Source organism: Lathamus discolor, chromosome 5 (assembly GCF_037157495.1).
Source record: "Lathamus discolor isolate bLatDis1 chromosome 5, bLatDis1.hap1, whole genome shotgun sequence".
Classification (NCBI taxonomy): Eukaryota; Metazoa; Chordata; class Aves; order Psittaciformes; family Psittacidae; genus Lathamus; species Lathamus discolor.
This window is the reverse complement of record NC_088888.1, coordinates 63,697,408-63,723,634: the sequence shown is the minus strand read 5'-3', so window position 1 is coordinate 63,723,634 and position 26,227 is coordinate 63,697,408. Positions and strand designations below refer to the sequence as shown.

The following is a 26,227-nucleotide window of genomic DNA, read 5'->3' as shown; positions in this document are numbered from 1 at the left end:
AGTAGCAGCACTAGGCACACAAAACACCTGGCGCTGCAGGCTGGAAATAGCAACACCAGCAAGATAATTCTCAAGGGTATTCATTATCATTATATTAAATACCATCTTGTATTTCCTGTCGAGATACCAAGTTCATGTATGGCACCTGAGTGTATACATACTTAATAGTTCCATGAACACATATACTTCCCCTAAACATAGCTGAATATAGATTTTTCAGGTGTTCCTTCTCAAGTTGTACCTAATTACATCTCAGAACTCTACCAAAGCAACAGCTGTCTCCTAAGGAAAGTAGTAATTGTAGCATGAGAATCAGGATAGTACTTGCTTCCTGCTTTTGCTTACAGTTACTATTCCAAAGGTGACTTCCCCCTCCTACCAAGTATACTAATATCTGGAATTTAACAAAAAAACTTACAATAAATACTAAGGAAAAAGGTAAGTAAGAAATAAATAAATAATGCGTACCAAAGCCTGAAACCCCACTGCTGGCCACTGTTATTAGGCATTATGAAAAAAATGAAATAAAATTTATTTCAGAAGATGTCTGTGACTTCTATTTCAGGCCTGCCTTAGGTTTTTTGTATCTTTTAAGAAAGCGTTTGCTCTACATTCAAAAACTAATCCAAGCCCCTGTTTGCTATTAAAGACCCAAGAGAAATTTATGCCTCACCAAACTTTATTAGTGATTATAGGTTTCTAGATATACATCCCTATTTTGATGTACTAGGCCAACTATGGAAAAATAACCAAATAAAAGCAGTGGTGTCACACACAGATTACAGTATACTTCCTCTCATAGCTACTACTGATGTTACAACAGCATAACTATCAGAACAGTTCTGGCACATTAACCATCATGTTGTCTCATGCCACAGATTCTAGTTACAATGCAAGTGGCAGAAAATACTACACCCATATTGGTAGTAGTCTTTTTGCAACCCTTGGTAGCACTTCATTGAAGTATGAGGAGTGGTGGGAAACTTTCAAGGGGAAAAGGGTAACTAAGACAAGGCAACCAGCTACCCTTGTGATCTGCAATCAATCTTCAGAGACACTTCAGGTCATGAGAAATTTCAAGATGACAACCCTTGCGTAGTTCTCTTCCCACGGTCAGAAAAAATAACACATGGAAAAGAAATACTCCATGAAAAAACTACTTTTTCACTAGCTTTTATGGTAACTTGCACGTAAGCCAAACAATGTACAAGGGTATCAATCACTTTCCTACTTAAATGCCTTTTCAAGGTCGTGCACAAACTTGTAAGCATGTTCAACCAACCCATATCAGCTGACTCATGTACTGTTTTCGGATATTGGTATCTGCAAACCTTTTACCGGATCTAGCATCATTGTCTGAGCTCAGATGACTCAGATAAAAACAATGTAAAAACATAGTTTGTTTTCATGTTTAAAGACTCCATTGGTCTTCCTGAGACAATAACAGGAAGAGCTGTACGGATCGATATGGAAGATTACTAATAGGGACTTTTCTTCTCCTATCCAACGATACGCATGTGAAACTTTCTTAACCAGGTAATACATGTGATGCTTACCAGATCTCTGTGAAGCACCCAGTTTGCATGGAGGTAATGGATTCCATCGAGGATCTGGTAGAGTAGGGATTTAACCATAGATCTTGGCAACTGCATGGGCTTTTTATTTGCTTTTGAGGCACGGTGAAACTTGATAATATGCTAGAAATAAAACAAGCAGAAACATGAAGCATGTTATATAAGTTTTTTGTTGCTTTTTTTTTTCACAAACTATTAACACTAAATAATGGAATGAAAGTTTGTTAAACTTTGCAATTGAAAGTAATAGTGATGTGCTCACAATTTTCTTAGAGTGTTTTTACTCTCTGAGTTGCTTTAAGAACACAGCTGCCAAGTTTTTGTTAACATCTAAAGACTGGCTACTTACCTCCAGTAAAGGGTCTTAGACTTTCTCCTCCCTCCCTCCTCCCCATTTGGGATCCTCTTATCCTCAGCAGCTAGAGCAGAAACTTCCAAACCAGCAGTATCTACCAGAAAGAGGACCACACTCTATGTTTTCACGCTTTCCCTCCTCCTCACCAAAAGCACCAGGACACTGTACTCACAACTACTTTAGTGTTTCCCCCCAAACCAGAAACCCCAGTAAAGACAGATTAAATAAATACGTAAATAAAATGGGAGCAGGGGGGCACACAACGGGACACAACTTCAAAAACCCCACACCACATTAGGGTGAGATCACGTTCAAACATCTAAAAATGGTTGTATTCTTGATTGCAAGTTTTGGGTCTATTACTTCATTAATGATGACCAGCTAGTGGCTTTTGGATTATAGAAGTCAGTCAGCCCATTAGAGGACAAATACCGCTTGAAAAGAAGGAATGCAGAAAAGGAACCCAGCATTAGTCAGTTGAAGAATAAAAAAAAAATTACAAAATCATTAAAAGTTTTTGAGATATCATCAAATATTCATAACCTAATTAATATTCATTGTAAGATCAACGTGAAGATGGTGAGTTAGGTTGGTTTTGCTACTCTGTACAAGAAATAAAGTGGGGTGAGGCCATTCTACCTTTTCAAACCTCAGACAAGGTGGGGCTATGCAAGGCACAAACCCAATCTTAACACACTGCCATTCAGTGAACTACTAAATCCATTTGTTCTGAAAAAAGAAAAAAAAATTTAAAAAAATATCTCCTTTTTGAAGGCAATTCAAAGAAGCATCTCAGATAACAAAATAGTTTTCAATTATGTGCTTTTTGAAAGACAGAAATAATAAAGGCAGTTTGCATTCTTAGTGAAAGTGATTCAAAATGCTAATTTGCAGACTGACAAGACTACTAATTACCCCACTCTTTAAATAGCATTTGTCTAGTTCAAGATCATCCCCCTCCCCAGGTTAAAGAGGTAGCCAATGGCTGTGCTTTCATTAGACCTCTGCTCCCTCCACCATCACCACCCGCCAAGTCTGTCACTACTGTTCCCAGTGCAAATGGTAACGGGTTAATGTTTCCTCTGGCTGTCACCAGTTCTCTAGCATCTGCCAAACTGTGCTTAGCAAAGGTGTAGACAATACTGTTTAAAGAGAAATAAAAATAAAATAAAAAAAAGCAAAACACATCAGAACAACAGCCTGAGTACTGCCTTATCAACAGCAACATTCCCAGTGAGCCTTCCACACTACATGGACAACAATGATGGCTGAATATTTAAAAAAGTACAGAAAAGAAACCTACACGATTATCAGTTTTTAATACCCAAATGAGCATCAGTAAACAAAACAAGCTCTTAGTACCTGATCCTTTAATTATGCAATCACTCTGAAAACTACAATGGAAAACCTGAAGGGATCATTTCCTGAGAAATGCTTTTTCTTATCATATCACACGAAGACTGGGTCAAAACTTCAACTAGGAGTCCCTGCCTTCCAGTACTGCAGCACAATGCTCACCAGGTAATGACCTTCATATGTAATTACAATATGATTTATAAATCAGTAATGATACTATAAACTTCCAAATGAATACCTTTATTAATACATGGTATAAAAAAATACAGGAGCGCCAATGTTCAAAGGTCACAACACAAAGACACATAAACCCAGCCCTTTTTCAACATGCATGTAATCACTAAAGGCATAGAGGAGGGGAAGGTTTTTTCCTGCGGCAACTCATAGCAGCAGCATCCCCTTTCTTCCTCTCATTACCAAGGAACACCTAAGTGAATTTTCGAGGCAGATAATCTGCCCTTAAGCTGAGGCTTTAGGTATGCAAGTTACCTCTAAACCAGAGCTAGTGTAACTAAATCAGCACAATGCTAAGTTACCCAACCAGACTTGACAGCTGAGGCTTCCCATCACACCGACCAAAGCTGGCGCATGTTCCAGAAGATGACAAAGCTTGCTCTTATTTGCCTCTGAAATATCACTTACACACGTTTTTAAAATCATCTTGCTTTGATGCTTGCTTGTCCCAGTCAGAAAGGCCAAGAAAGCAAGCTCCTTTCTTGAAAGAGTTATTGAATTGCAGAAGTGAATTAAAACTGATAGTTTTAAGTAAGCACACACTATCACTATTAGATAAAATTAAATTTCCTAATAAAGCAAATAAAAATTATTGTTGCCAACTTACTCTCCTGAAGTGTATATTTGTCAAACCACAAACTTCATCCTATCACAGTTTAGATTCAAAAAATTAACAAAATTAAACTAAAAACATACTGCAAGGCCAAATAATACAGGGAACTGAAAAGCTGCATTTGCCCCGTGCAGAATGAATCCCCAGTGGTTGTGACCAACTCCTACCCTCAAGTGTTTTGCAGAAAAAGCAGTTCATCCAATTTCTTGTAGGGAACTACCCACACAAAGAAAGACCAACATACATACCCAGTGCTAATCAGTAATTTTAATGGCAGTGTGCACCTAAGAAACTGAAGGGCAAATAGGTGCAATTCCTGAACAGCCTCTTTTCTACTGGAGTCAGCAAGCCCAAGCTTTTTCTTATTTCTGTATATTTTCAGAAATATATCTATATGACCCCATCACTTTTGTGGGAAAATATTCCTGAAATAGAGGAGTAGAGTAAGCTCCAATGGCCAAGGATGCCACACCAGTACCATTATGCTAAAGGAATTTCTTAAGCAATTCGGCTGACTTTCGGGAGGGTAGGGAGATGTGCTCTGAGCCAAAATATTTAATACTTAAACTCCAAAACCCCAGGTGTAGAAATGGATGCAGGTAAAAGCACAAACTAGTATGTTCTTTATACAGAACTGTACTACACAAGTGATGAGGCACTCTCTACTAGCTTCACTTCCTGAATAGTCACAATGTACAGCCTCAAGTACAGCATATAAAGGCTGTAATCTTAGATGTGAAAAAGGTATGAATAACTTACAGGAATGACAGGAATTGTAACCTGTTTCCCATTCCCTAGATGACTCCCCTAACCAGTAGCCTTCAAAACCACACTCCTCCCTTCTCTCATTCAATAAATCTTTTTGCAGAATTACAGAGCATCAAGATTGCCCCGTGAGTCAGGAGTACAGACTTGAAACCTGACACGTAGAATAACATTCTCCATCTCCCTCCAGGAACCAGGAGGTGCGTTTGGACACTGAAGCTTTAGGTATGCTCAAGTTCTTTGCTGAATCTTACCCCTAATGGATAACAACTAAGAACAAAGCATAAGGATTTCCACAGTGCAGTCAAGTCAGAGAGGAGTGTTTGTAGCAAGAAGACAGACAGAATGAAACAGCTTCAGCATTCTCCATATCTTTTTTCACTGTTGCTCTCTAATGATGACTTAATTCTCATATTCTGATAGATCACCTGCCCACAAAAGCTGGAAAATACCCAGGCTCTTACACTAAAAGTTTAAGGAAGCCTTAATTGTCTCTGCACACCATACCATTCACAATGCTACAGAACAGAAACCCACCCACACCATTATCTAGTCATAATTTAATTTAAATTAGTTCACTAGAACACTGCAGATGCAAGCTTTCCTTCTCATATATCTAAAAAGCTTCAAAATGAAAGAACACGTCATATGAGGTAAATGAAATTCCAAGCAATATTCAAATCTATTCAGCAAAAGTAGCCATGTTGTTTTTCCCTTCTGTGCATCTGTATTTTCATATTCTTAAATCTTGAAAGCATGCTGCCCCTGACTGGATTCCAAAAACATTGTGAGCCAATTAAGTATGCACTTTGAAAATAAACATAAGGTAAAAATATTTCTATTGCTTTTATATATTTTGTTTTAAATTTAAACAAGGCATTAACTTTGCGGCAGTGGCTTTAAGTCTATACTCTAAATTAATACTTCACCGAAGAACATTAAAGAACATAGAATGGAATTTATTAATATTCTAGAAAAGTAATGAAGCTTTCAGAGGCATGCTATAATTTGCTGTTTGCAATATCTGGGACTACTGGTTTTGTTTCCTAACTGCTTATTCCCAATTTCCAACTCCAAAGAATAAGATAAAATTGAGAGGAAAAATGGATGAACTGGCTTATTTCAGTAAAGCCATTTCAGCTTTTGCAAAGGCAAGACCATATAAACAATAACAGAAAGAAATTGAGAGCTAAGCATCTGGAAAGAAAGTGTAGTGGTGGCTTACGAAACAGTATTCAATCTAGTCTTCAACTGGCCTTCTATGTTACCTAATGTGTTAAGATTGATGTGAAAATTGGCTGATGAAAGAAGTATGTACATTTTCTGAATCCTTCACCATAAACGATGCATGACAATATAGAACAAACTCATTTGGTTTCATGAAAACCCCTAGTATTTACCAAGCAGTTAAATAAGCATTCAAAAAGATCCTAATTTGAGCCTGCTTCAAGGAAGCCAAGCTGATGCAAACATACTCTCTGTTTGTGTCATCTCATTCCTGATTCTGAGAATTGCTCTTCAGTATGACAGAGGTTAAAACAAACAAGTCAGACCTGGAAAATCCTCATGGAAGTAAGAAGCCAGCTAAAGGAGAGATTTCATGCATGTCTGAATAAATGCAGTTACAGTGCGAGGTCCCACCTAAACAGACGTAAGATGATTCATAGACCTCAAGGCACAACCCCCTAGAAAACCTTACTACTTGAGTTCTACTGTTTAAGGCAATGCTTGTTTCAAACTTCCGTGCATCTCCATCAAACAAAAATGCAGTCGTGTCAACACAGATGCTTCTCCCTGCTGAAATAAACTGTCTGCTCCCACACTTAAGCAAAAATCTTTTCTTCTATCCAATCCTTAACCCAACCTTTGAGAATAAAACAGAATTACGTCAATGCACCAATACAAAATAAAATCACATTTTAATTTTAAAGAGATGGAAGCTTGGATGCACATTAAATCTGTGCCAAGGTCAAGAGGAAGATACAGATCACACAGCTTCAAGTCTCATTTTAAACAGAAAACTGTTCCCATCTTCTCTCTTCAGCAATCGATACCCCCAAAAAGGTAACTAATACTGTTGAGTGCTAAATGTAAAGCATTTAAAAGGCTATGGGAGAATAAATCAAAATCTAAAGGGGCTATAAAAACTAACCATGCACTGTTTGCACAATTTTAAAAAAGAAGCAGCAAAGATAGATCCAACTAACCTGAGCAACACTTGTTTGCCGTTTCAAAAATAAATCACAGCTTCATATGGCTACACTAAGGACTCATTTCAGACACACACACACAAAAAAATGTCAAGGGTGTATCACAAATAAAATTTAATAAAATCAAAACAAAAGTGAGTAAAAGTCTTCCTACAACAATCATGTAGGTTTCCAATTTTGAAAGCATTACAACAACCAACACACAACAGCCCTTTAAAAGACAAGGCGGAGAAAAATCATACCTCGACACATTCTAAACATTGTCAGTACATGGCCATCATCAAGTATCGCCTTCAGAATGTCATTAACTGAAGTGTCAAACAAAAAAACCAATTCCAAGTGACAATAAGTGAACATTTTAAGAAACATTGAAAGGAGCTTTAATACACTGAATTTTGCTAAGGCAAACTTGCTTCAAATACCTAAGCTTTGAAACACAGCGCAGATATAAACAGATTCAGTATCACTTTCCCAGGTTTTGCTGGAGTCTTTCCAGGTCTTCTACATCCTTCAGACCTAAATATGTCAAAACAAGTCTATACAATGATAATAAAACCCATCAGAATTCAGCTACCCTTTCTGCAACACGCAGTATTGACACCACTCTTCACATCAATTCTTCTTTTACTTCACCCTTTGGCACACTTGCCTCTGTCTTTGAGGTCTGTCCCTACCTGTCGTTTCCTCCAATTCTCATGCTTTGTGGTACAAAAAATGAACCCACACAAAATACCCTCAAATCCCTACAACTCTGGCAGAAAAAGCAAGTTTTGTGAGTGACAAGCCTATTCTCAGAACAGACAGCTATCAGCAAGGAATGTCACTACTCTCTGCAAGAAATCCAATCACGACTTTAGTGTCAAAAAAACCCCATCCATTATACTTGGAAAGGATAAATCATGCTGTAATAGTGGCTGACAATAAAAATTGTAACTTTAAAGCAACCAAAACCTATGCTAGCACACCTTTCTGTGCCAACAAATCTTACCTTCTGCCAGCTAGCACAATCCTATATTGCCAAATATGCACACTATAGAGCAGATTGAACTAAGAATCATCTAGTGGAGCACGACTGAATTAAAACAAAAACATATACATGATTATAGAAAATTAAAAGAGACAAAAAATAACACTGCTACGTATAATAATAATACTACTGCTAAGTATTTCTATGTATGTAAAAACTACTCTTGATCAATTAGCATCTGAATTATCCTCAAGGTTCAGAGCTAAACTGAACCTCAGTGGAAGAATTATATCTGGTTACACCATACTTGAGGAATACTTTAAAAATCAGATCTATTAGAAAACAGTCACATGATTTAACAAATGTGCAGGTTTATTGCACAAATTAGTATGCAACACCCACACAATTTCATTTAGCATTTAAGAACGTTATTCAAAATGTTGTTAGCTGAAATTAAGTACATTTATTTGCATATTGAGAGAGTTAGGTAGTGCTAGGAAATCCACATGTAGAAAGAATATTTTCTATTTTCCATTATTTGATTATTATTTTTAGGTACATTTGGTTATGCTATAATCTCTATCCTACATTTTTAAAAAGCAGAATATATATGTAACAAGTGTTTCACATAATACAAAGCCAGTCTGTCCACATATTTTTGCTACTATCAACCATAATTTCAAGCTGAATTTTACTCCATGTTTCTTAGTGGTATTTGCTGCTAAGCAGCTAGATTCCAGTGAACTGGTAACAAGAAAGAAACATTCACCCAAACCTAAAAAAACCAACAAAACCAATCCATATAATGGCAAAATGGTCTTGGATAGTGACTGTATCATCACATACAATATTATCAAATCATAGTTAATTTACTTATTTATTAAGTGACCAACAATAGTTCTTATGGCTATAAAACAGATCCAGCACGTTTTAGTGTGATAAAAGTGTCACTTTTTTTCAGAATGAAATGAAAAAAAAGAGTAATTCAGAAGCTTCTGATTTCAGTTACAACAGAGATTTCCAGAAAAGGGGATGTTAGAGCTTTGAAATTACACACACATATTAAATGAGTCAGAGAATTAACTCTGTACCATAGCTAAACAAGTGGATACACTATCAATTCAGAATATATAAAAAAAGAGAGTTACAAAAATGTTGCTTACAATCAAAAATTAAAAATATAGAGACTATGGGGTTGAAGATATTGAATGTGTGATTATCTGCATTACAAAAAGGAAAATGTGTGCTTCAGAAAGTATTTGAAATACTAAAAATCTGATGCTGTAAAAGTATAGGGGAGTAGCTTGGAACAAAAGAAAAGCTCTAGTATTATAACCTATCTGGTGGGTAAAAGTACAACAAACAGTTGACCTCCAGAGCAGATCTCATTTGTATCAAACTTTTCTTAAAATCCAATTAACTGATTATCAAGCATTTAATGTATTTTACAGAAATTTGAATAATTAAAGTGCATAAGCATCATATAGAAAGTTCTGGACAGCAGTATACAACTTAAGACTAAGTTAAATAAGAACATACATGAAAGTCAAATAGGAAAAAAGTTATCCCCTAGTTGTAAAACAGCAAAAATTCATGCATGTAAAACAACCTTTTTAAAAAAAAAAAAAAAAGGAAAGAAAAAAAAAGGTCAAAAATTAACACAGCAGAAAAATACCATTACCAGTTGAAGGAATTACACTTTTTCTTGGAAAGATTTAATCCATGCATAGTTTTGTGAGACTTTAAAAGTCCTAACTGTGTACTGAAAAATGTATCAATTTGATTTGTTGACTTAAGATGAGTTCAGCTATGTGTTAACTGAATTACTTTTTTTTTTTGTAATTCTGTATCTTTCAACATAAATTAATCAAGGCAGAAAACCCGGGTAAGATTTGAATTAAAAGCATCCAAGACCTTACAAGTAGATACTAAAAAAGGCATGTTCCTCAGAAGGGAAGGCACAGGAGATGGCTCTGTGGCTATGAACATCTGAAGCTCAAAGTTTCAGAATATTGGAATATAAAGGTTGAGACTGAAGCAAGTCACCAAGAATTAAGAAAAGACGTGGCCTATCATGTATGAGATGTTCTGTGACATCTGCGGACAAACACATTTTCAACCTTCCATCAGATGCCTTTTTACATTGAGGTATAAGTTAAGAAATCTTGCATTCACTTCGTAGCAGGAGCGTATATAAGCCGTGATGACAGTGGAGACAATACACTATAAATGAACATATGTGGTACATCCAATAGCCTAAGAACTTTATCAGCTGAGAGAGACTAATAGCCAAGAAAAATCATAAGGAAATCATTTGTGGATTACACTAAGAATGTTGGTAACTAAATCAAACAAGAGTTATAAATCGACTGGTCAAAAGTATTTCTCTATTCTTTCTGTAATCTCACGAATGGCTTTGCATTGTTTTGCATAATGTAACTTGAGAAGTGATGAAGGAAAAGTCTTTCATGGTCTTAGTTATTAAACACTGAATACCTTTAAGAGAAGGACAACGTAATACATCTTTATCAATACCTGTCATTTAGTTCAAATTAGCATAGCTTTCTTCCTCCCTTGGTAATGCTATTAAACACAAGTGACACTAAATTATAAGGTATGCAGCTATCTATACTCAAATTTCAAACTTGAGCAGTCTAATCCTTGAGGATTAAATACAAAGTAAAAAAAAAAAAGTTATTGCTCACCATAAAAGAACTTTTTAATAAGCTTAACTGGCACCACCACATTTCCTCATTAGAATGGGACTTTTTTTTTTAGTATTACAACATGAACAGAATAAGATAGCATCTAATATAGTTTATTCATCTCTCGCCAAATGTTTCCAGTACAGAAGCTGAAAAATGTAATGATTTTAATTAATCCCATGTTTGCAAGTGATTAGCATTTACTCTTCTCATTGAAGCCAATAGGAGTTACTAAAGCTGGGCAGCTTTGAAGAGAAGGAAGATCCCCATACTTACAGACAGATTTTGCTAAGTAACTCTAAGCTACTTACATTTGAACGGTTGGTCTCTGGAAATCTACATCTCTCTAGTGACAGCACATCCAACATTCCAAAATTTAAACCCTTCTAAACTGATACCCACAATGAACAGACTTATTATGGTGTTTATGTAGTGCTAGGGGAGCACATGGTACTAAGCAATAACAAAATGTGCCAATCCCCTACTACAATTTCTACCCCAAAGAGCTGAAAGGGTGCAAGCTGTAAAGCACAGGAAATGCAAAACACAATACAACACAGACAGAATGACAAGTGGTTGTTATTACTGAAATGCGTTACAAAATTAAGTGGATTTTGAGGAGTTTTTGAAGGAGGATAGTGAAGGATCTTTACGTACGTTAATTGGGAGGCTGTTCCATGTGTAGGAGGCAGCGTGGAAAAAGACACAAAGTTGGGAGTGAGCAAAAGAGACAAAAGGGGAATTAAGAGCGATGCTTGGGAAGTGCTGACAGTAAAGGAAATGAAGACCAAGTTTAAGCCAGAACCAAGAATGCCTTGAACATGGCTAACTTTATGCAAGGGAGGAAAAAGAATTCCTGGCAAGGGCTTAAGAAGCAAGGAAACATGGGCAATTATACAGGAAAGGAGAAATGATTTGTGTAACATGTCCCAAACAAAAAAAATAAATAAAAGAGCGTTAAGAAGTGGGAGACCAGTTCACATCAAATAACTAGCGTAACAAACATTTCAGTCTCAAACAATAGAAAAGAATTAACTTCTCTGGGATTATGACTAAAACCCAGCCAGATGTGAGGAGCGGTAAGAACGTCAGACTGCTGTGAGTCTTTATCTAAAGCTGTTAATCATGTGAAAAATCACCACACACTGTAAAAAACACACACCCAAAATAAATTCAGATTGAAAAGGTTAGAAAAAAAGGTGTTTTAAATATGCCATTCAATATAGCAGTTCAATGTGTTTGTTGTGATTGTTCTATAAAATGCACAAACTCATTTGATGCACAAATAAATTCTGTCCATACGGGGTTTTAGCTGCTGCATTCCTATTCACCATCACTGTTACCAGTTATGAGAAATACACAAACTCTCAGCATACACTAAACTTTGATGAAGAAAACTTCTACAAAGTTACAAAGATACAAAGCTACTACATTTGAAAAATCAAATGATATTTTCAAAGCATATGAAAGGGAATGAAATACCATGAATTTACTTGTTCCGAGCCAGAAATACCTAAACTTATTTTCCTTCCAGATTACAACTTTGTGTCATTTACAAGCACACATTAATCAGGTCTGGAGAGCTAAGTACAAAACAACCTGACCGATCTGTTACTAACATTAGTGAAAGCAACTTCTATATTACTGAAGCTTTAAAAAAATGATATTGGAATTAATATTGCCACTTCCTCTCCTTGCCAGTATTTTTAAAGGAATTACAAGCATATTGATTGTTCTTAGTAAGTCTTTGATTTCTTTTGGGTTTAAGCACAAATCCAGGTCCAAGCAACTCATACCTTATCAATAAGTGTGGAGCTTAAATATTTGTAACTGAGTTCAACTCATGATGTCATTGATGTCCACCTCTACAATAGATTATATCAAACCATATTTTGCGGGAAACTTAAACGTGGACATCTAAATCTCTACTCTTTTTCCACACAGTGATACTTAATTAGTAGGCCAAATTAGCAGGACTTATTTATTTTCTTTCCACTCATACTGTCGCAAATTTACTGTTTAGAATTAGATGATTGAATGTTGGTCATTTCCACTGTACCTCAGTGAGAGGACTCAGTAAAGCAGTCTCTCCTTGTTTTCTTTGTGTGTGTGTATGTAAGGATGTGCGAAACCGCAGAAAACAGAAAATACTAAATACATTTCCAAACTCTAGCTTAGAAGGTCTCAATTTAGGAATGCTTTCCTTAAGTCCAATTAGAGCTTGCAGAAAAATTCTTTTAGCTTCAAAATACGATTTGACTTTAAAATAATTTACATAGCCTTTCACAGGTTTTTAAAACTTACAAATAAGAGGATGTCAGTTAGACCTTTAATTACAGACAAAGAAATTCCTGTATCTCTGCACTATACGAATGTACACCATATACATGTCACTTTGAAACAGATTATATTACACTATCTCAAACACTCAGGGATATCTCTACTTACCCACAGATCATGTTCAGCATAATCAAACAGCAGCCAAACCTTTCTGTCACTATGAGAAAGGAAAACCTTCTGCAATGCAATCACGTTAGGGTGCTTCAACTCTCGTAAAAGCTGCAGAGAAATAGAGAAGTTCTTGTTACTTCTGTGCTTGTGGAGAAAACACAACAACAAAACAGGTCTTATCACAAATAGCAAACGAGTAGTGTTAAAACAGGCCCTAGAAGAGACATCACTGATCGAGTACATTACCTTCAGAAAGGTCAAAATCAGGCATGGATTGCTGCTCTGCCAGCACAGCTGACCCTGAACCAGCTACCTTTGTCCCACACTCAGCATACAGCTGTCCATCCCACATGCCCTCAGCTTCTATTTTTTATTTCAGGATGTTATTACACACAAACAAAACCATTATCAAAGGTGAACATCAGGATCTGAGTATGCCAGAATGAAGCTTATACAGCTGGTCCAGTTCTTTGCGTGGATAACACAATTCTTGATCACCACGAAATTACTGTATTACTGACTTTTTTTTTTTTTTGCATTGGATCCCTGTCTGACTTGCCTTGAAGTCCCCTGGGTTGTTGCTCTCAGAACATAAGGGCGTTTTCAAAGGAAGGTTTACCAAAACCAGTTTTCTAATGGTTGCTGCAGCTACCATCCTGTAATCCAGAAATAAACCCAAGCTTATTTACTGGTTGCCAGAATGAAAACTAGGTCTCATGACTAATTAGACAGCACATTAAAGGAGGCACCACTGTTGAAGTCATCCTTCTGCCAGATTAAATCAGTCTCAGGAGGAGTTTGGAAGCAGTAGTCCCAAAAATATAATTTCCATGAAATTGTCCTTTTTTTCCCCTCCATACTGTCATCGCTAGAATGATTGATCACTTCTGTTTTATCTGTAAATTGCTTGCATCTGCAGCACTAGTATATAAATTGCCAAGAATCAATTTATAATGGCAAAACAGTAAATGGAGTAGGTTCCAAGGCACATTTGAGAGAAATTAATCTTCCCCTTTCTCACCTTATAGATAAAGACTCAATACATTTATTTGGGGGAAAAAAATAAGGAAAAGGATTAATTTGAAATTATATTAACCCTTTTTCTACATAGGTATCTGTCAAGACAAGAAATCTTCTAAAGAATATTACAACTGCTTAAATCTATTCCACTTTTCAGAATATTAAATCAATTAAATAATTTTTCTCCCATGTAGGAAATGTTTTCTTCTTTTTGTTTCTTCCTCTCCCTAACACTAAGCATTTCTAGCTGTAAAAGAAAGAAATTTCTCCGTAATGAACTGATCAATAGTCATGTCCAGGTACCACTTCTGAGACAGAGTTATAATAATTTTGCCACTTAACAAATCATAGCAACTTGCAGAATTATAAACTAACAGAACGCTGTAGATTGAAACCATTTCTTTGACATGTATCAAGAGATGTTGCTTGTCTTTAATAATATTAAAAACTTTTTCAGTAGGGAATGCAATGTTGGTGCCTTTTTTCTTGGCTTTTTTTAATAAATAGTATCTCCCATTTTAGGATAATTTTTTACTAAAAACCATTATAATATATTTTTTTTAATTGCTATTACATTTTTCTTAAAGATACTGTTGGCAGCAATAGCAATATAAAATAATTCCAAATTGTTGCTGTTTTTTAGGGAGGGGAAAAAAAATAAAATAGAATTCTCTCAAAATAAATAAGTAAAACTTCGCAGTAGGAAACAGCCAAAGAGTATATAGTTCCATATCAAATGCTAGCATACAATAAACAAGTTAACAGAAATATTATATCGAGCAGAAGGTTAAAAAGAATGCCTGAAGTGTTGTGCATTTTCAGAAGGGTGGTATATGAAAATGAGACAGGAGTATATATACTCTGCAGCTCGCAAACATCTCTGCTCACACCATGATATGCAGAGAAAGCAGTGTGTAACAGCAGTGGTCACCATTTATCAGAACAGCCCGATTAACAAATGAAACCCGAAATCTCCTTTTCATGGAAACCAGTGCAAAAGGATACTTTCTTATTAAAGCCGTACATTTCTTATCCAAAACAATGACATACACTCATTTTCAATTAGTAAGTTATTTCTAATGCGTTATTCTCCTTTCTGATTCAACTCATGTAACACAACAAGCATCCTTATCCAAACCCAGCATTTTTCACACAACAGAATCAAATTATTAGTGGTATGATCTTAAATGGTGATTTTTGTAAAAAACATGAGAACACGAGGAAGAGATCATCATGTCACTTTTATACTACACGTGTTCAATTTCTAACAACAAACATCTGTATCTGAACTGAAGCTGAAGAACAGAGCGCTCTAAGGCCAACAAACAGGCTCTGCAAAAAAGTTGTGAGGCTCTATTTTTCAGCTACTGGAGCACTGGTTACAGTTGCAGCCACAAATGGCAAGAGCTCCCACCAGATTAACGAAGTCTGATTCCGCAGGTTACAGGTGCACTCTCTATTCGCCTGCTTCTCAAGTCTTCTCTGCTCAGAAAAGCTAGCAATAATTCATTTTCAATAAGCCAGGTTGTAAATTAACATGTTAAAAGCAATATGGTTATTTTTAAAGTTGCAATCTAGAAGATGCCAAGATGCTCCCAACATGCTAATCATAGGGGCTACATAAGCCTTATAAAATAACAATGTTTTTTTCTCTCAAAAAGATCAGTTACAAAGCAAAACATTTCAGAGACATGAATGCTCATCAAAACACAGCCTCTCTAATAGTTATATTTAAGATATTCATAATGTATTCAGAACATTTATGGACTTGATTCCCTGACTTAAACTCATTCTGTAATTATCTGTACACCAACCAATTTTAAACACTAGACTGGAACTTCTCAAATCATCTTCTTCCATCCAACAGTGTGCAACAGAAAATACTGATAAGATATTAAGAATATTTTAAAAGGTTTTTGTGTTATCAACTCTATACTCCAGCAGATGAACACATTTGTAATCAAGGAAGAAGGCAACTAAAATTTTATGTTCTTCTCACGTGTCTAGCTTAAGTGAATGCTTTGGCACTTATGTATAGTAATTTTGGAAGTGCTTTTGTAGTTTCAGCAGACAACAGACCTTTATACCTTCTTCTACTACTGAGCCACAACCCTAATGTAACAGGATGACATAAGAAATTTCATGTAAAGTAGAAAGCTGCAAATGGAAAGAAGTGGTGCACATGCAAACCAGAACGGCTTTAAAAGGCTTTGTTACATTCTGGCCATCATGACTGGGATTACTGCAGCAGCGAGTGCTCCAGCAGCAGGAGCCAGACCAAGGAAATGTCAGATCCAGAGTCCAATGCACTGGGTCAAGAATGGGAACTCTGCTCTAGCTATGCTGCACTTGCAATGGTGCTAGACACCAACTAGATGAGATCAGAAACTAAAGCTTAGGGTACAAGTAACTAGCACAAGTCACAAGCAGAAATGTTGGTCAGATTTATGTCTAAGAATAATCTCATCTAGAGACACGACTACAGCAGAAGAGAGGGTGACCACAGGGACTGAACTGATGTTATCTACAGGTACATAAAGAGTAGAGATGAGCAGAGTATTCAAAAAGCACCAGAAAGATGCTATCAGAAAGGAATATAGGGTAGAACCAAACACACAGCTATGGAACTCAAGAGACAGCAAATCTGAGACAAGTGTTTTGACAGCAAGTATTGATCTAAGGTTTAGCTAAAAGAAGCCAGAGATTTCGGAAACAGTATTTTCATTAAAGCAGACAGGTGGAAGCCAATTATGTGAAAACATGAAGATGTATTTAAAGCTACTTGCATCATGGTTGTATCAACTACCTACCCTCATGACTTTTACATTTGACTAGAATTTTGCCAATATTTAACTTCTACACCAATCACCTAACTGTACTGTCATTAATTTTTGTCTAAATGGCTTAAAAATCACATATTGCTTTAAAGGATGTCAGAGTAGCACTTAGTTCTTCAGCTAACCCTAATCTTGAAAACAAAACAAAAACAACTCATCTCATGCTAGATGTGTCGCTTGTGCTTTTCCACCAGCTTCTGCTGTGAAGACTTGGGCGTTCCTATAGCTTTTGTGCAGGCTGAGAACAAACCTGACTTCAAATTCTTTGAATAAAGGAGCAAAAGAGCTAACTTTTAAATACATTGTCCAAACAGGAGATACAGGGCAGAAGTGGGGGTAGGGGTGGTGTCATAAGACTAGTTAGGTAACACTTACCTTAATCTAATGGCTCACGTTCCAATTTCACCCTTCTACTACTCCCTTTATTAGCTATCACATGCCACATACATTTAATAGCTGTCATGCACCTTTTCCTGAAATGGTTGAACTTCTGTTGAACACCAAAAATGTGCATTATAATCATACCTAGAAGCCCAAGGACCACGTCAGAGACATGGAAAATCATTGTCTACAGCTTTTCTGCACTACAGATTGTCATATAAACGTTAAGCATACAAAACAGAAAAATTAAAGCTAATACCAGTTTTTCTTCGGTCTTGTGCAGAAGCAAATCTGTTTGGAGATTTGGTTAATTCAAGTCTAAAAATAGCACGAAGAAATTAATATACTGTCCTACTAACTGAACGATTCCAGTGTACCTGACAAAATTTTATTACACATTTACAACCTGTACATAAAAAAACTACTAGAATTTATTGCTAAGTGAACAGAGCATCATCTTTTAATAGTTCTTTACCTTATTGTTCCTCTATAATTTAAGTTACATCATACCCAACTTGCAGTAAAATGCTAATAAAAGCCTGTCTCTCAGGTGAGTTCTAGTACATTTGTTTCTTGGTTAACAGCACACAAAGCAGTTTAGGCAGAAAGTCATTGAGAAGGGCATCATTCTGAATTATCAACATCTGTGCAACTTTGTTCTATACAGTGGCTTTCTTGTAAACATATTAAATTTTCATTATTATTATTCTACTGGTCAAGAGAATTGTACAAGCATCATTGCTCATCACAGTTCTTTGCTCATGCCACAGTCTCAAATTTCAAAATGCTGCATTTGGATAGCTTAAGTAGTATGAAACAGCTTGTAGGATTCCAGGCAGCTACATGCTATAAACAAAATTGATTGCAATTTCTTCTGCTGCCTGATGAGTAAGTTCTCACAAGGGACACCAACCATTTCCCTCACAAGCGAATGCCTCTCACAGCAGGGGAGGGGTGGGAGTCATGATGGGGAAGTATCTGATGCCTGAGAAAGTTGTGTTTGCAACAGAACTGATAGAGAAGCTTGAAACATTGGAAACACAATGACAGCAGTCCAGCTAAATTAGACTTTGCATGGAAAGTCAAAATAAAATAGTTAAGACTGTCTAGCCAAAGCAGGAACACAAGAGTGCACAAGTGGTGTACCATATAGTTTTAATAGAAAAATAAAAAACTAAAAATATTTTACCCCATGTTTTAATGACAGCTATGATACTGATCATGGAAAGAGTGAACACACACATAATGGAAATGCCTCACATTTAAGAAAGTGAAAATGAGCACAAGTCAGATACAAGCAGAACTCAGAGGCAGCATCATATGATTAACAGACAGAGAACATAGATTTATAGAGGGGACAGGGAAGGGAGACGACCCATTTGCAGACCTGCTAATCCAAAACATGCAAAAAAAATTCTGAAACAGTGAATATAAAGAAAAATGCACTAAAAACAATCTATGCTGATTTTCTTCTCTGATAATTGATCTTCTATGCAAGCAGAAGATCTGTGCTCAAATTTTAACTTTATAATAGTAGACTTTATCTGATGGGAAAGATGACAAAGGGAAGAATTTTGAGGTGAGCAAGAACTTACCTAAAAAGGCAGCTGATGATGGAAAAAAATTCAAGGTAAAGGAGTTTTATATATAGACTATTTGCAGAGTTACAAAAGAATAGGTATTGTGACTGTTAATAAAATCCATCTTAGCATCCAAATCATGAGCATGAGTTAAATTATCTGATTAAATAAAGGCAGCATTCCCAAAGGAGTGTGATAATATATCACAGAATCATAGAATAGTTAGGGTTGGAAAGGACCTCAAGATCATCTAGTTCCAACCACCCTGCCACGAACAGGGACACCTCACACTAAACCATCCCCCACAAGGCTTCATCCAATCTGGCCTTGAACACCGCCAGGGATGGAGCACTCACAACCCCCCTGGGCAACCCATTCCAGTGTCTCACCACCCTAACAGGAAAGAATTTCCTCCTTATATCCAATCTAAACGTCCCCTGATTAAGTTTTAACCCGTTACCCCTTGTCCTGTCACTACAGTCCCTAATGAAGAGTCCCTCCCCAGCATCCCTATAGGCCCCCTTCAGATACTGGAAGGCTGCTATGAGGTCTCCACGCAGCCTGCTCTTCTCCAGGCTGAACAGCCCCAACTTCCTCAGCCTGTCTTCATACGGGAGGTGCTCCAGTCCCCTGATCATCCTCGCGGCCCTCCTCTGGACTTGTTCCAACAGTTCCATGTCCTTTTTGTGTTGAGGACACCAGAACTGCACACAATACTCCAGGTGAGGTCTCACAAGAGCAGAGTAGAGGGGCAGGATCACCTCCTTTGACCTGCTGGTCACGCTCCTTTTGATGCAGCCCAGGATACGGTTGGCTTTCTGGGCTGCGAGCGCACACTGCAGCCGCCTCATGTTCATTTTCTCATTGACAAGCACCCCCAAGTCCTTCTCTTCAGGGCTGCTCTGAATCTCTTCTTTGCCCAGTCTGTAGCTGTGCCTGGGATTGCTCCGACCCAGGTGTAGGACCTTGCACTTGGCATGGTTGAACTTCGTAAGGTTGGCATCAGCCCACCTCACAAGCGTGTCGAGGTCCCTCTGGATGGCATTCCTTCCCTCCAGCATATCAACTGGACCACACAGCTTGGTATCATCGGCAAACTTGCTGAGGGCGCACTCAATCCCACTGTCCATGTCAGCGACGAAGATGTTAAACAAGACCGGTCCCAACACCGATCCCTGAGGGACACCACTCGTTACCGGTCATCTTTTATGATATTTTATACTGTGACTGAATAAACAAAAGGTAACATAAATGGGATGAAGCAAAAAATCTGAATTCATGAACTTACAAACTAATCAAGAGTTTCTACTATAAACTGAGAAGCTATCAGAAACAAGTGACAAAATGGTAGAACTGGATTTCTATAAAATAAAGAAAATTAAGAGGGTAAATCTAATATTACATATACTAGTTGAGGTATTTAGAGAAAGGGATGTATTGGTACCAATACACAAAAGGTTTCTGTGATATAATTTTATAATACTGAATGCAGTTTTCTCTTCCTGTGCTCAAATACCTTCCCCTCTACATGCACACAGAAAGATGAATTCACCCTGAAAGAGGAAAAGCGATACCAAAGGAGCAAACAATCTGTCTCTCAACAGGGAAGAAAGCTTGCTCAATTACTGTAACTGATCAAATACTGAAAGGAAGTAAGATTGGTATCCACTAAAGTACAAAGGTGTGAGCATCAAAGATGAAAGACATTATTACACTAAATGACAATCATGGTTCAAGAACAAACTGATACAACTGATAAGAGACAAATTTACCCTGCAAGATGGCACCTCATGAACAAGAAGGTTCAGGAACAGTTTCTCAACAGCAGGGAAAACAGCGTATCTTGTTTGCAGGTTGATCACCATTGGAAAAAAGTTACTTGACTAATTTGATCTAACAGTAAGCCAGTAGATTCAGTAATGCAATGTTTATGCACTTCTCAGAAGCCTTCATGAAAGGCAGGTTTGGTGAGCTTGTACTGATCATCTCCAGCAGATGAAAAAAATGATGCACTGCTTGACAGTCAGCTTCCCCAGTAATTTGTTTTAAACTCTTTGAACTTTGCCTACAAACTTCCTATCACCATATAACGCAAGCAACTTTTGCATGAAGCAGTAAAAACAACTAGAAAGCCTCATGCTCTTCTAAGGTATAGAAAGTTCTGCTGTTTTCCCCCCAGAGAAAAAGACTTCTGTGAGACAGAAGGAAGAGAGTTATGCTGTTACTAATATAAACAACATGGTGAATTATGAAGGTGTTTAGCACATGTAAAAATAGTCAGACAGCATATTCCTCAAAGAAATAACTCTCACACAGAAATAATTTTACACCATAGGATGAATAATGCTTTCTAGTTACCACCTACAAAAGCAGGGTGAGGACAGACACTTTCATCTTGCTGTGAAGGAAACCTAAGAAAAATCTGAGAAAACTGGGAGACAAGCACTGCTCTCGCTATGGCACTAGTAAAACTTGCAGTAAACATGTATTTCTGTGTCAGTGATGACAAAACCTATAATCATCTTCCGAAATTTATTCTCAGGTCAATCTCATCTAAGAGGTGTCCCTATCTTTCATGTAGTTTACTCCAGTCTTTTCATCTATGTACTTAAACTGATCTGGAACAACCTTGGTAGTTTCTTTGAAGGAAATGCACTCTGTAATGCATTTAACCCCTTTCAGGGCTGGAGCCAAAACCTTTAACAGGCAGAGATGCAGATCATAAGAAGTCAAAGCAAAGACCAAAGCATGAGCCTCACTGCTCATAAAAGCAATTGTACGGTGTAGAATTTTAAAGTTGCCTCTTGTGTGATAAATACATTCAAAGCCTCTAGGGTCACTGAAGTTAATTTTAAATTGAAGCTGAGATTTTCAAAGGAACCTAAAGATCATCATTTTACTTCTTCAGAAGCTCTTTAAAAATTCCCATTTACTTAGATGTTATTAATCAAGACTAGATCCTCTCCTCCATGCTATTAATATTATCCTTTCCACAAAGACTCTCTGATGTCTACTGAGCATCAGATCATACTGAGCTCATGCTGCAGCTGCTCCTTCAGGGAGGTATGTATATATATGAGTCTCAAAATAAATAGTAAGAGCAGGCAGCTATTAATTTTCTTAAACTTGTAAGAACAATCCTTTGCTAACTGCAATACAGGTCTCAAAGTTATCAGGAAGAAGAAAAGAGAAATGAACTAAAACAGCACATCACATTTAAAAGATACTGAAAATTAAGCTTTGTTTAGTGATCCAACTGAATGTCAAGTTTGGCATTTTCCAATTTGGACTCCCTTTAGTAGTTGGAGAAAAGTCCACTTACAGTGGTATTGCATAACCGAAGCAAAATAAATAAATAGATAAATTAATCTTTACCTAGTAATAGCTTCAGACTAAGCAGGTTTGGAGAGTTTGTTTATCAGTCCTTCAAGCTGTAAACTGTCTGTGGCTGGCATATGTTTAAGAGGCCTCAAAAAGATGTAGGCAACATAAAAATGGACACAGATACACATACACACATGAAGGGGAGGGAGGAAGGGACGGAGGGAGGGAGGGAGGGATGGAGGGAACAAAAATTAAATTGTCCAAAGAACCTAAGAAGAAAGGTAAAAGTTTAAAGTTGCAGCTTAGGCTCTGCTTCAGAGAGGACACATTCTTTATACACCAGTCTGGTCAAGCTCTATCTTTTGGCAGCGTTTGGCACATGAAACCAAGTAGAGGACAAAAATGGACAGGTACCATTCTTACATGAACTGCTAGGAGTGCTGCCCCAGTTTATGAGGCACATTCCAAATTAAAATTAACAAACTAAAGTATTTAAGAGCATGAGTCCAACCAGACTCTCTTCTTCTCCTTAATTCTCCTGCACAAGCACCCAATTCTGATCAGTTTTATCCCAAGCAGTCCTTCATACTGAAACATCCCTCTAACTCATCCCACAACCTTCTCCCTTCTTTATGCTTACATCTCTCTAAAGCACACAGCCCTCAAACTGAGGGCTCCAAACTTCCACAGAAAGATGCAGTTTTAAAAAATAAATAAGTAAAAATACAGTGAACAGAATTTGGCCGGTCAATTGCCAAATGTCAGGACAGGAAAGAGGACAAAAACCTGCCCCACCCTCCTCTTATGACAAGGATTAAGAAAGTATTTATTCTATAAATATTTTCATTTCAGGAGCTGAAAATGGTCTGGCATTGCTAAATAACGTTATTATTCTCAAACAAAAGCTTGGCAAAAGACTTTTCATAAATATTACATTTTAACTAAAATAAAGGAATAGAAACCAGGGTAACTGCATTTTTAATTCTTGAGGTTCCCAGCAAAAGAAAATTAAGTGACTTCAGCACTTTTCTTGAAGAATATAGGCAGAAATATAGTATAATGATTTTTTCCATTTCTTAGTTACCAATATGGTATACCATGGCATAGGCTTTAAAATAGAAAGAGCTGTTATAAAATGACTTCCAAAACAAGAAAATTATTACATTTTTATAAAAAAAAATAAATGACATAACATTAAGATCATGCAATATCAATTTAAATCCACCACACAGATTAAATATATAATTTATTTTCATCTCTCCCATAAAATACATCTGAATTATTACTGAATTTCTGCATCTTCCTAAAGGAAATGATCGCATTCTGTGCTTTCTTCTGTTAGAGGCAGCCTTGTAGTCAAATTTGGTCAGACTGAGAGATTTAACAGTAACCATCTTCCTCACAATTGAAAGGTATAGAGAAGTTTAAGCTCTGTCTCTTCCCATCTGAGATTTTTCTCCTTATTTGGCCTACAAGAATTCATCCACTCAGTTAATACCAATAACTAAACGGAAAACATCTAAAATAAATATGGAATGTTTGTCACATCTTAAGATTTTGAAATACCCTGAATTCACATTTCGGTTGACTAGGAATTTATTGTGCATCTGAGGAGATGAAGAAATTTCCCATCAAACTAACAAAGTCTCTCAAACCTGAAGCTGTATTAGAGCAGCTTTTAACATGGGGGGGGAGGGGGGAACACACACTACTTTGCTAGTATCTATCTTTAAAATTCATAAGTAATATCACATAATCCCACAACCCTACACATTCAGTCCGGGGTTTTAAACTGCGACTAATTTTCTCTTGCAGTGCTTATTCTAACATTTCTGCACTTCTCTGATTTGCTAGCAAGCAGTTATCACTTTGTGCATGTCTCACAGAGAATAAACAGTGACAGCAACTGAGGCTTCCCAAAACCATTGTAGAAGGGCAACTAGCAAGACTGGTTATGATTTCTGATCAATTGTCCATTTTTCAAAGTAGGCTTTCCTACCAAAACGACTTCAGGAAGATAAATGCTATACAAACCAAAGAGGAATAGTGAAGAATGGTCAAAAATGTTTCTCCAACCTCAATTATGGTACCACAGTGATGCACCTCTCAAGAGATAACAAAGTTTTACCTACGCAAAAGATTGGGCAGTGATTGCAACACTATGCTGAAAAGAATTCCTACAGAAAATATTTTTACAACCTATTTTTCTTCTTTATTCCTGAAGTTTACTTATTATCTCCTGAACTTATCTGACCTTTTGATTTATGTTTGTATAATTAAATCAAATTTTCATTTTTGTGATATTCTTCCATTTTCCACAGTTTATACATTACAAACTATGCAACACAAATTACAAGTTATTTGACAGTTACCATGAAACCAAAATCTAGATCTCAAAAAACTTCAATCCAACGATTTTTTGTACCCTGCTATTAGTAACAACCAGACTTCCAGCTTGATAAACACATCTAATGGACTCACAGAAATATTCCTCCGCTTTTGATCCTGAAGTTCACCATCATATGATTTGAAAATTTCCTGGGTTTGCTTCTATATAAACTCAGAGTACATCAGTAGTGAGCTACCAACACCCCCCCTAACACGTCTACCCAAGATCCAAAACCTCTGCCAAAACCACCTGTTAAATCCAATTGGTGAGGGGTGTTCTCAGATGACGGGTAACAGACTGGCTGGGAGACTGCCAGCATCAGCTCTTAATCTGACTGCTCAATAACCAAAGCACCAGGCGGCAAACCTGGCTTCAGCCTTTTCCACAGCTCTGGCCTGCTGAATGGAAGGGGCACAGAACATTAAAGCTCAAGCACATAAAGACTTCAGGACCATACCCAAGTAAAGAGAGTTGACTCTCTGTAGACTGAAGAAAGCTATCCCAGGCCTGGAAAGAGCTAAGAAATGTTATACACATCATGTAACTTCAGTCCTACTCAGCTTCTCAACTGTGCATGCTATGAATCCAACTCCAGAATTTAACTCTACTCCTCCTTCGTAAATGACCTGGTGTATTATTTAAGGTCAAAGAATATGCTGCTACAAAGTACTGTCACATCCAAGCCCTCAAGTTGTATACAATTATTTCCCTGATACAAAACCATGCAGGAGCAACTGTTATAATTAGGCAACAGTCTAACAATAATTTAGAATTTCCAATGGCATACTAAAAAGGCACTCTCCTCATAATGCAAAGTATTAATCCAACACTCTCCTGTGATTAAAAAACTGTTTGGGCGGGGGGGAAAAAAAACCAATAAAATCAATGATGTCTTAACTTTGTATCCACTCTTCGTAAGTTAGATCAGGTACGAGCTATTTTGCAGTCAGCCTACAGTGAGCATGAAGTCCTTACTCGGATAAACTAAAAAGAGATTAACTCAGGTGCCTACGCCCTAATCTGGACCCAGCAACACAATAGCAACCTCCAGCAAAGATACAGTTCTGTCAGGTCCTACTCCAATGATGCCAAATTACAGAAATAGTAGATTTTTTTAGGGAGAAATAATACAATCTTGAAGATCACATTAAGTTTTCAGTGACAGCACTATTGTGACATAAATCGTATGGGTTTTAGCGTATCAGGATTACAATTTAAAATTACCTTTGTACAGTTAGAGAAAAAAGAAAAAAGAAGAAAAACAAATTATTATTTTTCACATGTACTCATCCTGCTTACTCCAGACTGGGACACAGGAGTTTAGATGTATGATTTATAGTTCAGGTCTTCCTTAAATGGAAAATAAAATCAAATCCAAGGTGTGAACTGAAAACATGTTAAGCACATTAAACCTCTGTTCCTCATGGGAATGTTTTAGTTCTTTATTTTCAGTTTTAGTCTTTTTA

General features: G+C 36.9%; 1 protein-coding gene across 1 annotated transcript in view; it reads right to left on the bottom strand.

Moving 5' to 3' along the window:
- Positions 1-26,227, bottom strand: part of CDK19 (cyclin dependent kinase 19) — a 132,631-nt gene that overhangs the window by 63,417 nt on the left and 42,987 nt on the right. The window contains exons 3-4 of the mRNA XM_065681075.1: positions 13,228-13,338; positions 1,557-1,697 (exon numbers count right to left, since the gene is read on the bottom strand). Coding sequence (XP_065537147.1) covers positions 1,557-1,697; positions 13,228-13,338 — 252 coding nt within the window. The remainder of the gene's footprint in view (positions 1-1,556; positions 1,698-13,227; positions 13,339-26,227) is intronic.